The following is a 14,403-nucleotide window of genomic DNA, read 5'->3' as shown; positions in this document are numbered from 1 at the left end:
GTAATATATTTTTATCATCAGGCCAATTTATTTATGGACTTACATATACCCATTTAGGTTCTACTGGTATTTTTCTTTTACCAAATTTTTGGTGGGGTTGAAGATTCTTTGCCATTTTTTATTTACCGGTATTTTAATTTTATTATTGTGTATATATGTATGTATATATATATATGTATAAAAAACAAACTGTTTTTTTTCCCTTGCTTATTTCTTTGTTGAAAAGTGCTGTACTGACCAAAAGATTTTATGCAATTGTCTATAAATCTACTAGTGAGACAAAAGGTGAATTATCTGCAATTTATGACAAGATTTGTTTTTAAAAATATTTAATTTGATGTACTTTAGTTAATGTTCACTAGTCTCAAAGTTGTTTTAACGTTTACCTTTACTTTAACTATCTTAGTCATTGCTTTACACACCATTAAAAGAAATCTAAGAGAAAATTGTTGTTTTTTTTAATGTCAGGTCATCGTGTCTTTTTCCAGGACTTTGACATAATTATTTCTTTCTTTCTTGCATCCACATTGGACTATTGTAATAGTTTTGGTATCAGCAAGTTTTCTATTGATTGTGATTTGTCCAAAGTGGTACGTCCCACTTTCTCACAGGTTCACACAAAACGTGATTGTTCTTTAATCTGGAACTTAGCTTTAAGTAAAATTTTAATAAATAGCTTATTTGAAATATATAAGCATTCACAATTCTCGCAGGCAAGATGTGTGTTAAACTGACCTCTTCTCCGGAAAAAAGGTACATGGAGAGTTATTAACAGGACAAACTTCACCAGATAAGGTGAATGACCCCAGTGTCACTCTATACTCTTCTTTTTACAACAGCTGCAAATAGGAAGTAGAGTAGCAGTTTACACATTATCCAAGAATTTATAGTAATCAGCTCTCATTATTGCTGTGCATACAAATGTAAAAGGGAAAAGTGTAAAAGGCTAAAAATGTTATTTTTTTTCTTTTTCTCTAAACACTTTTGCAATCTCATCACTCATATTTACTGGAACAGTTAAGAATGCTGCTAAATTTAAACAAAATTTGTTTTGAAAACTGTGGACAAAATTTGACTCCAAATTATTGTGGTGTCATAAGCGTGATTTGTAAATTGCTGGAGAAAATTGCTTTCATGTCTTTATACTCGTTTTATATTTTCAGCTGAGGAATCAACACGCCCTCTCAAAGTCCAGCCCTCCTTTTTAATGCTCTGTCTCTCCCTTTTCACTAAACTCCTGTCTTTGATGTTTCCCTAATTACTATGACTCAAGGCTGTGAATGAATAAGCAACAGTTACCGGCGTTTTAACGCTAACCTGTGACCTGTAGGTCATCCTGCTTCATTTCATCGCTCATGCTTGGAGTGTAAAAGGCAAGGTTGCTTCAGTAACCAGAATCTACTTGCAATGTGAAAGGAGCAGCGGATTGCCTCTTACGTTTTTTACTTTTTATTTTTACCACTGGTTCTATTCCAAGCCTCAGTCAATTAATAGAAGTTTTTAGGAAGAGCATCTGGCCACCATGGATGAAGCCGCGGAAACCACCGTTGATCCGGCGTGTCTACAGGAACCTCCACTGGCTCTGGACATGCTCGTGCGTAAGTGATCCACATTACAACATCCTGAACGCTGATTATGTTTTCTTATCAATCAGTTTGAGCTAATGAGATGAACTCTTAACTGAACGTTGGCCTTTATTAGTCTCTGACTCTGAAAGTACTGACTTATCTTGGCCATTTACTGTCTACTGATAAATAATCCAATCTCCTTCCGCATCCCTTGTTTCTCTATTTTTCCACACCAGAGCTAGATGTGTTTGGGATTTGCCTCTACTCCATGCTCTCCTTCATGTCCTTCATTACCCTGCTGCTGTACCTGGAGCAGTGTGTGTACATTTACAAAAAGGTGTCCTATCCCAAGAAGACAAGCATTATCTGGATAAGTGGTGCTGCACCAGTAAGCATTAAGGACACGCATACAATAACTGAATACTGGATGAATCATAAAGAACAGATCACAAAAGCAGCACATTAAAGTAATGCGGATCGTGTGTGATATATTTGTGTGTGTTTCTATATTTTTGCGTCTCAGGTCATCGCCACCATGGCCTGCTGTGGGATGTGGGTTCCCCGCGCCGTTATGATCACAGACATGGTGTCAAACTGGTGGGTTTTCTTTCCATTCCTTCGACCCAGCAAAGTCATGAAGGTCCCATATGAGACTGTTCAGGCCAAGTGGGGCTTTGTTCAAACTTGGACTCTTGTATAGGGCTCTCTTGGGTGGTTATATACAACTCATATCAAGAAAGGCAGTTAGTCTCTGATGGGCCTCAAATGGATTTTTTTAAAAAAACTATATGTTTACATTTCTCAACACATAGGACCCATAAGAATCTCACTTTTTAGCACTATCCATCCATTTTCTAACACCCTTCTCACTAGTGGGGTCGGGAGGGTTGCTGGTGTCTATCTCCAGCTAATGATACGGGCGAGAGGCGGGGTCACCCTGGACAAGTCGCCAGTCTGTCACAGGGCAGCACAGAGACAGACAGGACAGACAGGACAGACAACCATTCACACACACACACTCACACCTGGGGAGAATTTAGAGAGACCAATTAACCTGACAGTCATGTATTTGGACTATGGGAGGAAGCCAGAGTACTCCTTCTACGTAAGCTTTACTTTAATCCTTTACACAACAGTTGAAGGAGAGCAGTTTCAGCAACATATACAATCTGCATTCCTGTTGCATACCAAGGTTGGCCTCTGTGTTTGTTGCTAGAAGACTGCCTGGGGTGAATGGCCGCAGAGTAATAAATATAAAAGTCACAAAACCTCACCTGGAGTTCATAGTGTAATTTTAACTGTTTGATGAATCATTACACTCAAAGGTCAAAGCTCAATCTGCATGGCGAACAGAAAGTTTCTCTTGCTTCTTCTACAAAAAACAGATGATTCAGTTTGAGTCAAAGCCAGTGGATATGATTAACAGAGCACAATAATGTTTTTTTTTTTTTTCATAAACTGACCAATGTTTGTGCTTAACAGATTTTGTCTCTCAAGATTTCAACCACTTTTTAGTGCACAAGTCTTTAAATTTAAATAAGGCAGAGGATTTGTTGACAGATACTGCTGTGTAGTGGAAGATTATTATTTTTCAAGAGATTTATTGTGGTTTGATGGTTTATGAGTATGCTAATTTTTGCATGACCAGAAGAGATGCAATCATTTTTCTAAATGCAACTTTTAACTTTGGCTGTATCCATACGTCTGTATTTCCATACTTGATCCGCTTGCATTAAGCACTAAGAAAAATATGTAACAACAAAGATGAAGTACTTCACAAAAGCTGCAGGTGAATTAACATGTACTAAAAGAGGCAAAACTAGTCACGATTTTGTACATTTTATCTCTGTTCAGAAAAAGACGTATTTGATTAATTAGTTAGTTAAATGTTTATTTTCTGTTTTCACTTTGACCTCATGTGCTGGTTGGATGCAGAAAGCGAGTCAATTCTGACTTCAGTTATGCATTAGTTGCTAAATGGACTCTTTTTGTAGCTATTTTGCAGTTGTGGTGTACAAGGTTCTGGTTCTGCTGGTTGAGGAACTTGGAGGCACCAGTGATTTTCTACAAAGATTTTCTGGGAAACCCTTCAGGATCAACACAGGACCCTGCTGTTGCTGCTGCGCCTGCTGTCCTCGAGTACCAATGTCACGGTACTCTTACTTTTTTCATTGTTACTTATTTTATGTCCAACCTTTGTTAATTTAAGTATTTTTTCTACTCATTTGTTTCTTTCAGAGTAACCGTTCTTTCTGCATTTGGCAATATGTTGTTACTGTAAACAATAATCTTGGTTTTTCTTTGCATTGCATTTGTTTAGGCGGATGTTATTCCTGCTGAAGCTGGGAGCCATACAGTACGCAATCCTAAAAACAGTTCTCTCTATCCTTTCTGTTGTTCTCTGGACGAACGGCACCTTCGACCTAGCTGATGTAAGAGTTTGAATTGATTCTCTTCACAAAATAAAAAGACAGAGAAGTAAAAAAGGAAGTGAACACTCAAGGATGTTCTTTCATTTTTTTAGCTAGAGATCACTGGAGCAACCATTTGGATCAACCCGTTCATTGGTGTTCTCACCATCATCTCCCTTTGGCCTGTCGGTATCATCTTCATGAACACCAACATCCTTCTGCGCAGTCTGAAAATTATTCCCAAGTATGCCATGTACCAAGTGAGTCACTTATTCAGACTTATGGAATGCATATTTTGTAATAAAGTGGAAAACATTGTTTTTAAAATGTTTAGTTTTCTTGTTTTTGCTAGAGAATGAAATGTTTCCAATGCTGACATGTTTCTGTAAGATAATTTAAAAAAATGAAGTTAATATCAAGTGTATGCTTTATAAATGTATTTCCTACTACTAGAGCTACAAGCTTATTGGGATTTGCAAAATATCTTGTACTTAAAGCATTACTCTGTCTTTAGCTTCATCCATCTTCCAACCAGGATTAGCTCCCATGTAGTTGTAAGGAAACCATGTCCACAGCATTACACTGCCACTGCAACGTTAGTAGCATATTTAAAAAAAAAAGATTTTATTGGCTCTAGTGGCTTTTATTTGATAGTTAATTGACAGAGAAGGGAAAGACATGCGGCAAAGGTTGCCAGGCCAGGAATCGAACTTGCGACAGCCGCGTTGAGGACTAAGGCCTCCATGTGTGGGTTGTGCTTAACCCCTGTGCCACCACAGCACACTCATATGTAGACCACAATATAATTTTTTGCCATTCTTCCTCACTGATTGCAACATTGTAATTTAGCCACAGGTGGAAGATAGAAGTACAAATAGTTTTGTATCAATTTTAAGAGCTACAACACTGTAAACATTGTGACTCCATGGATATCTGATGAATTATTTATGCCCTTTTCAGCTCATCCTTATCTTGAGTCAGCTCCAGACGTCCATCATCAACATCCTGGCCTTAAACGGATCCATCGCCTGCGCCCCTCCTCTCTCCTCTCAGGCTCGTGGATCCAGTAAGAGACAAAATCTAAATGTTTTTCAGCGACTTCAGCTGAAATATTGCAACTTGTGTCACATCTTTTTCTCTTTGTGTGACCTTTCTGTGTGGTCTCTGCAGTGTTGAGTCAGCAGATAATGATTATGGAGATGTTCATCATCAGCCTCGTCACCCGGTCTTTGTACCGCAGAATGTATAACCCACTTCCCTCTGAGGAGCAGGACAATGAGCAGAACAGCAAGGCGGCCCTGAAGGCGGCTCTGGAGGAGCATGATGTTTAAGAGGAAGACGGAATATCAGCACCTGTCGCTGACATGTATATGGGTTAGAAAATTTGATATTTACATGTTTTGGCTTATGATGTTTAAAGACAGGGTGCTTATTATTTATCAAGGTACAATTTTGAGTAATTTTAAAAACAATTTACAGGACACTTTTCAAAGTGAATTGTTTCTAGTTTATTATTTTTTGTATTTAGGTGATGAAATTTTCTTTCTAAATAATTGCAATATATGGACCCAAGACAAAGTCCTGACGACTGCGCTAAAAGGGGAATGGTTACTTCTGAGTATAAGTAAACAACCAAACACAAACCCACTACTCCAGTGGCCACTTTTCTGAAAAAAAACAAACAAAACAAAAACAAAACCAAAAAACTTTTCAGTCAGTAATTTATTAGACCAACTAAAAATTTTGTTTTGTATTTAGTCTCAAACTTTACAAATGGAACTTTTTAGATGCCTCAGTTGGATTTGAGTATATTTCAGATTTTCAGCTAGACATGATTACATTTGGATTATATTATTGAAAAAAAAACAGACTGTAACATTAAGTTACTGACCAACCTCAGCGTCATTATCTATATATATCTTCACAAAGTTCTTACACAAAAGAAAACTTGTTTCATGGGCAACTCAGTTTATGACTTCCTGGCGAATGTTACCTCCCCCAGGACATGCTGCCCTGGGCAAAAAGCCATCTCACTCGTGTCAAAAACAGCCATTAAAGTTCAGGGGAAAAGTATTTTTGGCCAATCACATTGATCCACTGGATTTGTTTGCCTTATTCCTTCTTGTGTAAATTTCTCTCAGATAGTTATTAAGTGACATTGAGCAAATCCTCAGGGAGCAGAGTCTTTTTTTGAAGTTCATAAACTGACAACGTTTGGGTTTACATTTGAATAAAGATTACTTGTCTAAAACATATTTATATTCAGTTATGTGCCTGATTGTATGCGTCAGTAAGAAATTGTGACTATGAGGTGTGATCTAAAATGGCGACTAATTTTGTATTAAAGTGGGAAAAGCACTGAAAAACTTAAATTTTTGTTTTTTTATTGTAGTTGTTCATTAAAGTTTAAAGTTTCTCACATTTGTTTCCCTCAATGCTTTGCATCATTTGAAGGCGGCGCACCACAGCTCCCATCTTTCCTGCAATTTGCAGGTGCATCATGAAACAATAGTTTTGTTAAAAGGCTGATTTAGTTCCAAAAATGTAAAACTCTTATAAAATCAAATCAGACTGATACATTTCAATATTTGTCTGTTATTTTGCCTCTATTTTTAAGGCAACAGGTCTTGGATACGTCTTGGGTGGTGTCTCTTCAAATCCTGTTTTAACGCAATCCTCAGCTTATGTGGACACATTCTTGCATGGACTCCTCTCAAGGCTACAATAATCATTATTGCTTCTACAACTATTTCTAACATGCGTTTTCCTTTCTCCTAACAACTTTGATATACTCTGAAACCTGCCAGCGTCTTTATCAGCCTTTTGTGGCTTTCGTTCCATAAAGACAGAGTCAGGGACTGATTACTGGACAAGTATCAATAAAATGTCTTCCTTATTGAAGGCCATGACTTTTGGGTATTATAACAAGGCTATATTCTTTTAATTGGTTTTACGCAATCAAATTTTCTGAGCAAGTAAATATTGGATTTTTATTAACAGCAAGCCATAATAATCGGAGGAAAAATGCTTGAAACATTTCACTGTGATGAATGTATTGATTTGAGTTTCACTTTTTGAAATAGATTAACATTTCAGTTCAATTGACACATATACATATGTACGTTCTGTTCTCAAGCACAGACAGTATCATGCAAAGAAACGGCAGACAGATTTGTTCAAGGATTGCTGACCCACTTACACGGGCTCATAAAGGCGCGGCAGAACATGTGGATGAGACAGCAGCTTTATTTTGGGACCCTTCACTTGCAAATCTGTGCCACGTGATGTTCCCAATACAACCACAAGAGGTCGCATGAGTTTGACCTCAAAACCTTTTGTTACGATCCAGTTTATTTCTTTTCCTCCAGTAAATATTCATTTTAAAAGGAGAATCAATCTTTTATTTTATTCTGTTTGCCCATTTGTTTTAATAATTTTAAAGTTATATACAAATCTGGATTTAGTTCAGAGTTATGCCTTTATTTAGGCAACGTGTACAGTAAATGGACTTACAAGAAACTTACTGTAGGTCAAATGCAAACTATTTCCCCATTTTAAATAATTATGAACACAGGTTTTCTGTAGATTAAACATTTTTTGCATTTAACAAATGTACATTTGATTTAATATTTCTTTTTTTCAGAGTATAATTATGTGTGATGCAGGTGAAAAAAGCAAATAAGTGTAAGACTTCTACTATTTGGAGTTTTTTCATTGACACTTAGGTAATTTGCAATTATTTGCCTGAGAGTTGTTTTTTTTGTTTGTTTTTTTTTGGTTTTTTTTTTTACATAGCCAGGTTGTTCAGAAGTCCGATTCTGAATCTATTAATGGAGCATTTGTCTTTGCTGTTTATGTAAACACAGTCATCAGACAGAGAAAAAGAGAAGGCTGTGTTCAGATGGAGCTGATGACAGCCCCTGGCTCCGCATTGGTGACGAAAGCTGCTGAGCTCCTCAGTTGCCATGGCAGCCAGGGAGAGCAGCCAGACAAAAAAAAAGAAAAGAGCAAAGCAAAGGGGAGGTGCTTTGGAGGGAGAAACAGAGGAGAAAGGGTTGGATGGGAACCACAGAGGGAGGGATACAGGAGGCTGATAAAGAAACGCAGTGAGAGCAGCAGATAGTGCACGACCACAAACGGAGATAAAGCGCTGGATATAAATGCTCAGTCTACAAGCTCTGGAATAATAACTGCACCAAGTGACAGAAGGATACAGAAATAGGTGGGGGAAGATTTACAGAGAAGATGGATGTACAGACAGAAAACACGGACCCCCCGCCTAATGAATCGCAGCCGTCTGGAAAAATCAGAAAAGGATTCAAACTGTTTGGAAAACGTAAACCAGGTAGCATTTTTTCCATCAGAAACAAAGGAGACGGACACAACAAGTCACCTGTTATCAGGAGTAAAACCTCAGAGGGACTATATGAGGCTCCCGCTCAAGGTTCAGAGCAGGAGCAAGAGAAGGAAAATGGAAAAGACGTGAAACCAGAAGATGGGGAGCAACCAGAGGAGGAGGCGCTCGGTGAGGATGGCGTTCTGGCTACTGCCCCTGCTCGCACCTCCATCTCTTCAGCCAGCTCGGCCAAGTCCCTGGGTTTCCTCTCGCTGCTGAGGGGTGGGAAAAGAGGAGTGGGGGACCGAAGAGTGCACACAGTGTCGCAGCCTGTGGCTCGGCAACGTCGTGGCCTGAAGGGCCTCTTCAGCAATGTTAAGCTCCGGTCGAAGGATAAGGAGGACAAAGAGGAAGCCCCTCCGAGCCCACTTCTCCAGTCATCTCGCACTAACAGCGTGGAAATCATAAAAGAGGACATGACACTCACACCTAAATGCCAGCCTCGTGCTCTGGAGAGCCCTGAAACCGAGAGCACAGGACCTGTCCAGAGCTCAGCAACTCCAAACAGTTCAGCCATGACCCCGTCAAAGACCTCGGCTACCCAGGCGACATCTGCCGAGAACGTGAGTACGACATACGAGCACGTGTCCCCATTGCTTACCCCCGAACCTCCACTGCTACCTGGTGACAACAGCCTGAGCTCACTGCTGGCAGATATCTCCTCTCTCCTGACCTTTGACTCAATCTCAGGGGGTGGAGACATCATGGCTGATGTGGAAGCAGAGTGGGGTAAAGTTAGCAGTGCCATCAGTGCTGACATCCCTCCAACATCTACATCTCCTTTCTTCAAATCTACCCTCTCCTCCTCTCCTACTACCTCCTCAACAGTCAGCAGTGCGGCTACTGTAAAAGCCTCCTCCGCAGTCGTCTCTTCTTCATCTTTGAGCTCTCACTCGGTCGAATTGAGTTCTGACTGTACTCCTGCCAGCGCGCAAGGTAAACAATCTCCTGCTCCCACTTCAACAAAATCCTCAACTGTTCCCTCAACATCCGTGACATCTTCCGCTTCCGGGACGATTCAGTCCACAATGAGCTCCATCTCTACCACAACCGCACCTCCTCCATATGCATCGGCCCCTGTGGGCAAAGCTTCTTCATTCAGTCCAAGTTTGACCAGTACAGCTGATAAACAGGCTCCAGAGTTTATGCGGGCTCCTCAAAATTCTGCATCTGTAAGTAAACTTGATTGTGTGTCTGTATCACCTAAACCTGTCCCAGTACCTCACAGTCCTCCCATCTCTGTCACCCAACCTCCCTCCAGTAGTAGTTTTAATGAGGACAAGTCCACTTTTTTCAAACCCTCTCAAACTTCAGTGGTGGGAACATCCATTGTCTCCCTCTCATCATCGGCAACCTGTACGATTGCAACTACATCCTCATCTTCTGCACCAATCCTTTCCTCAAAGATCACATCCGCCTCTACATTAGCCACAACTTCTGGCTCGACATCCAAGTCCACCCTGACCCCTAACCATCTGGACCTTAATAAAACAGTTTCTGATCCTGGCCCTTATTCAACCTTCACCGCTACAATTAAAACCCAACCCAGCTCTGCGTCTGTCCCAGCTCCATCTTCAGCTTCATTAGGCAAAATTCCTCCCACAACCAAAGCCTCCATAACATCAGTTTCTTTAGATAAGATGCTCCCAGCTCAGCCTGCAACAGCAGCTGCTCCCACTCATGTTGCTTCATTATCATCACTGACTCCATCTGCTGTGGATCAGATGAAAGTTTCTCCTGCTGTTACATCAATTCCTGTGTCAAAAGAACTTTCTGCTCCAACTCACATTGAAACTTCTCAGCCTAAAGTTTGCTCTGCTCCTCCTAAAGTCCCAGTTTCTGTATCTAAGGATCCATCTGGTCTAGCTAAACCGCAGGACTCTTTAGTTAAAGTTCCTGCTGCGAGCCCAGTTTCTGTATCTAAAGATCTGTCTGCTCATGTGAATATGCAGGAGTCTTTGTCTAAAGTTGCTACGTCCTCTGATGAAATCCCAGTTTTTGTATCTAAAACTCCTCCTGCACCTGCCACGTCCAAATTTTCTGGATCTCAAACCCCTGTGGTATTATCTGTAAACGCCCCCCATCCTCAATCTTTCCCTGTTTCTCCACCGACAGCCACACCCGCCCCTGTTTCCCAGCCTAAAACTCCTGAGCTCAAACTTGCTTCTTGTCCTCCTCCCCCTGTGTTGTGTCAGATAGATACGCCATCCTCTGCTAAGGTTAGGGGTTCTCTGCAGGCATCGACAGACAGTCTGGACGGAGCAGGGGGACAGAGGAGCCAAGGTGTGCCGTCAAAAACAAAAGAACAACACCACGAGCTTCCCCCCAAAGAGAAGAAGACACCACAGTCAAAAGCAATGGGTCTCAGCAAAATACCTGTGGTTGGTGGAGGAAAAGTCAGCAGGCAGCCTGTGCGGGAAAACCAGCATGACGAACCAAGCAAGGACCTCACTTCTCCTGTGCTAGAAGAGAAACCCTATTTCAACTCACATAATGCAGGGGGAAAAGATAAAATCAGCTCACCGGAGGCAATTGGACTAATCTCAAAACAGCTCCAGGAGGAGCATCAGGAGCCTCAACAAGCAAAGGTTCCTACAAGTTCAGCGCGTGACTCAAAAATCCCTCTGAAGCATGGCAGCGGGTCTCACACTGCATCACAGGTCTCTCAGGCCAAAGAGCCCCCTCGTACAAAGATCCCTGTGTCCAAGGTGCCCGTCCGCAGGGCAGGTAATAAACCTGCCACTATAGGAAGTGGAAGGAATAAATAAATACACCGGACGGAAACGATTAATAATGTAAATCATGACTTTTAACCCGCATTTCAATACTGTAACTCTTTCTTTACTTTAACACACCAAGAAGAATCAAAGAAATGGGTCAGACAGCAGTCAAGCACAAACAATCATCTCCATGGGGAGCTGGAGCAACAATCTGGATCTTTGGTGCTGAGCTGGTCGGACACTCGCTCAATGGTCACACCTGAACACCTGGCTGAGGAACAGCCAGAGGAAAGGACATCTGGGGGTCACAGACACACAAACAGGGCAGGTGCCTTCTCAAAGGTGCTTTTCCTACAGACTCAGATTTTCTTCAGTCTTTTCTACACTGCTTTTAACTTTTGTTACTCCCACTTTTTGTAGGAACCTTCTGTACGTTTATTGTTTTTGACTCTCCTTCCAGCTACCAGCCCCTTCTACTTTTTTTTTCTTTTTTTTTAATTACTTTTCGTTAGATCAGCATAAAATGATTGCAACAACGAAACTCACATTCCACATCTCTTTACAGATTGATGTAGCAAAACATGTGCCATTATTTTTGCACAAGACATTGGACTGTACAGCCCTGCTTGCTCATTTGTAACATTATAAGATCTTACTGGGAACTGATGTTGTGGTCGTGAGCGGAAATCGCTCTTTCCAGAGAAACGGACATTATGAGGCCATTATGAATGGCGACGTGGACGTTTGAGACAGAGGGAGTGGTGAGATGAGATCTCCAGCTCATACATTGGCACATGTCCGCTTTAAACTCAGTTATTCTCAGATGAGAACAATATCTCTGTGTAGAGAAGCATCTGTGTTGTTCTGTTTTTATTTAATCAATAAAACAATATGAGTGATCTGTTGTATCCTGTCCTTTGCGCAGCCTTAGAGCGGAACAGGAATTAGCCCATTTTCCTGCCTCTCTGTTACTCACTCGGATTACCCCCACAGGAGCATCGCTCCAACATCGTTCGCACTCCAAGCTCACTGACCTGAATAGCGAGCCTGTGAATGTCAGCTCGGAGCAGCCAATCAGCTGCGAGGGAAAAGCACTTAACATGCATGCCTTATTATCAGCAAAAGGGCTTGGGAATGTGTGTCAATGCTATTCTTGGAAGAAAATGGATTTGCTGAATAACTCTTCTGCTTTAGATAAGATTTAAATTTCATTACAGCTAGGAAGGAGAATGTAATTATTCAGAAATTTCCAAAAAGGCAAGAGTAAGTGGTCTGACCATCCCCAAAGCTGCCCCCACTAAAGGAGTAGATCAGGATTTAAAAAAGGAGGTTCTGTTAAAAGCCTATAAACATTACATAACTCTTAGTGTCATTTTGTAAGAGGGTGCATTTAATTTGTCGCTGATGCCTGATCTGGAAGTAAAGCCAAACTCAGAAAGAGCATGCAATTGTAGCAAGGCAGAAAACGAGAGGGATTCACCACTTGTTTGCTTACTACATGTTATTTATCTCCAGTTTTACATTCAATCACTAAAGGAGCACGTTCACAAATACAGTGCTTTTAATGTAACACGGACTGCTAGAAGCCGAGATAAATGTACTACATTTCATACACATGCAGTAATCTCAAAAAAGAAATGAGTTTATGCAAATTCAACTTTGTACATTTCTAAACCGTCCTTGTGCTCGCATGAGATAGTTTACATAAACGCTGATGGTTATTTGCAATGTAAATCATGCTGGAGAGGAGTGAGGTGGGAAGTAAGCTTACAACATGTTTTTTGTTTTTTTAAATTATCATGTAAAACATTCTGGTTAAGGTAACTGTCTAACAAAACAAACTAGTGTAAGAATATTGAAACATTATAAAAGTTTAACTGAATATTTTTTTAAATTCTTTGTCGACTGCTTTACTATTACAGCAAACAACTTGTTGGAAATCCTTTAGTTGTTTCATTCTCACGACACGATTCACAGAGGAAAGTCATAGGTGGTGTAATGTCTCCTCCCACGATTTTCTGGGAAAATATTCACTGACTTGCTTATGAATAACAATCTACTTGAAATATTAAGCTTAAATGATAATAGAATTATGTCAGCAGAAACCACTGTAAGGTTTTAGAGATCAGAGTTACATTTACACCATAGAAATATGTCTTGTTCTTGTTTCCTCCTATTTTTCACTGTTAGTTTCAGCCTCAGCCCATCTAATCTGGATTTGTACAAAATGAAACTTGTTATCTCCTTCAGGTAAAATATGAACCTTTTGACATAATCTCACCAGCCTGAACTATCCTTTAAAATGCGGGACCTGAATCTAGTCATGGGGCGATATTAGAAAACATTTTGATGTAAAAAAACAAACAAAAAAAACAAAGGTTAAATGTTTCCTATATTTACAAAAAGACCTCTATTTGCTTCATAAAGCCGGAGGCTGCGAGCTGAGAATAGAAGAACATCGGTCTGAGAAGAACACGAGGAGTTCTCCACATCAGACCCTGTATCTCCCCGAGACGAAGAACAGCTCTACCTGCAGGCTCTGTCGCAACACGCTCTGCAGCTTCTAAGTAGCACCTGTGTTTCAGGATTACAGGGTTTTTAAAAACGAACCGATTGCAGATGTGCAATGATTCATGTGTTTTGCACAGGAATTCGGACTGGTAATAAGGACTTACTGTATGGAACATTGTGGTGAACAATATATCATGACTTTTATCTAGAAAGACTGTTGGTGTGAGTATGACTCCTGCAGGAAAACAGACATTCAGTGAATGCTGCCTTTTGTCAGGATTAGTTCACATGATTCTGCCGTAATGTGGCCTTCATGCCTGTAAGTTATAATGTGACATCCTTCCATGCAGCATAACCACAGATCCTGAAAACTTTTATGCTTCACTTGCTATATTTCCAGGAGTGAGTTTGCCTAACCGCATCCCTGCTATCTTTAAATGCCAACCCCTTTGCCCTAAATATGTTACACAAATTAAAGCACTGAAAAATGCTCTGGGGGCATACGGGTTTTCTATGGTCTGGATGAGTTTGTGTCTATTTCTGCCTCTGGAGGGTCCTACATGCTTCTTTAGGACTTAATTTAGCATGCTTCAGTCTGTGTTTCCATGCCAACCCCACTAGGTCAACCAATTGAAAGGCCACAAATTATGGAGGGAGGAGTTCAAAACATGAGTGCCCTAATGAGCACATGCACATTGTCTACTTACAGTGATGACATGAAGGAATAGTTATATTAACTTTTTAATTGTCGTTTAACTTTGTTTTAATATTTAGTATTTTACAGAATACCTTAATTT

General features: G+C 40.4%; 2 protein-coding genes across 2 annotated transcripts; both read left to right on the top strand.

Annotated features, from left to right (window-relative positions):
• Positions 1-1,235: 1,235 nt before the first annotated feature.
• Positions 1,236-6,395, top strand: LOC122844459 (organic solute transporter subunit alpha-like). The gene is made up of 8 exons (XM_044139909.1): positions 1,236-1,598; positions 1,805-1,956; positions 2,092-2,165; positions 3,563-3,721; positions 3,889-4,000; positions 4,093-4,239; positions 4,940-5,045; positions 5,150-6,395. Exons 1-8 carry the CDS (start codon positions 1,523-1,525, stop codon positions 5,308-5,310), a joined length of 987 nt encoding a protein of 328 aa, XP_043995844.1. The 5' UTR covers positions 1,236-1,522; the 3' UTR covers positions 5,311-6,395.
• A 1,653-nt stretch (positions 6,396-8,048) lies between these two features.
• si:ch211-244c8.4 (flocculation protein FLO11) lies at positions 8,049-11,996 on the top strand. The gene has a single exon (XM_044139908.1). The coding sequence runs from the start codon at positions 8,225-8,227 to the stop codon at positions 11,141-11,143; it is 2,919 nt and encodes a 972-aa protein (XP_043995843.1). The 5' UTR covers positions 8,049-8,224; the 3' UTR covers positions 11,144-11,996.
• The last annotated feature ends 2,407 nt before the right edge of the window (positions 11,997-14,403 follow it).

This window comes from Gambusia affinis, linkage group LG15 (genome assembly GCF_019740435.1).
Source record: "Gambusia affinis linkage group LG15, SWU_Gaff_1.0, whole genome shotgun sequence".
In the NCBI taxonomy this organism is placed as follows: domain Eukaryota; kingdom Metazoa; phylum Chordata; class Actinopteri; order Cyprinodontiformes; family Poeciliidae; genus Gambusia; species Gambusia affinis.
This window is presented reverse-complemented; position numbering and strand designations above follow the sequence as displayed.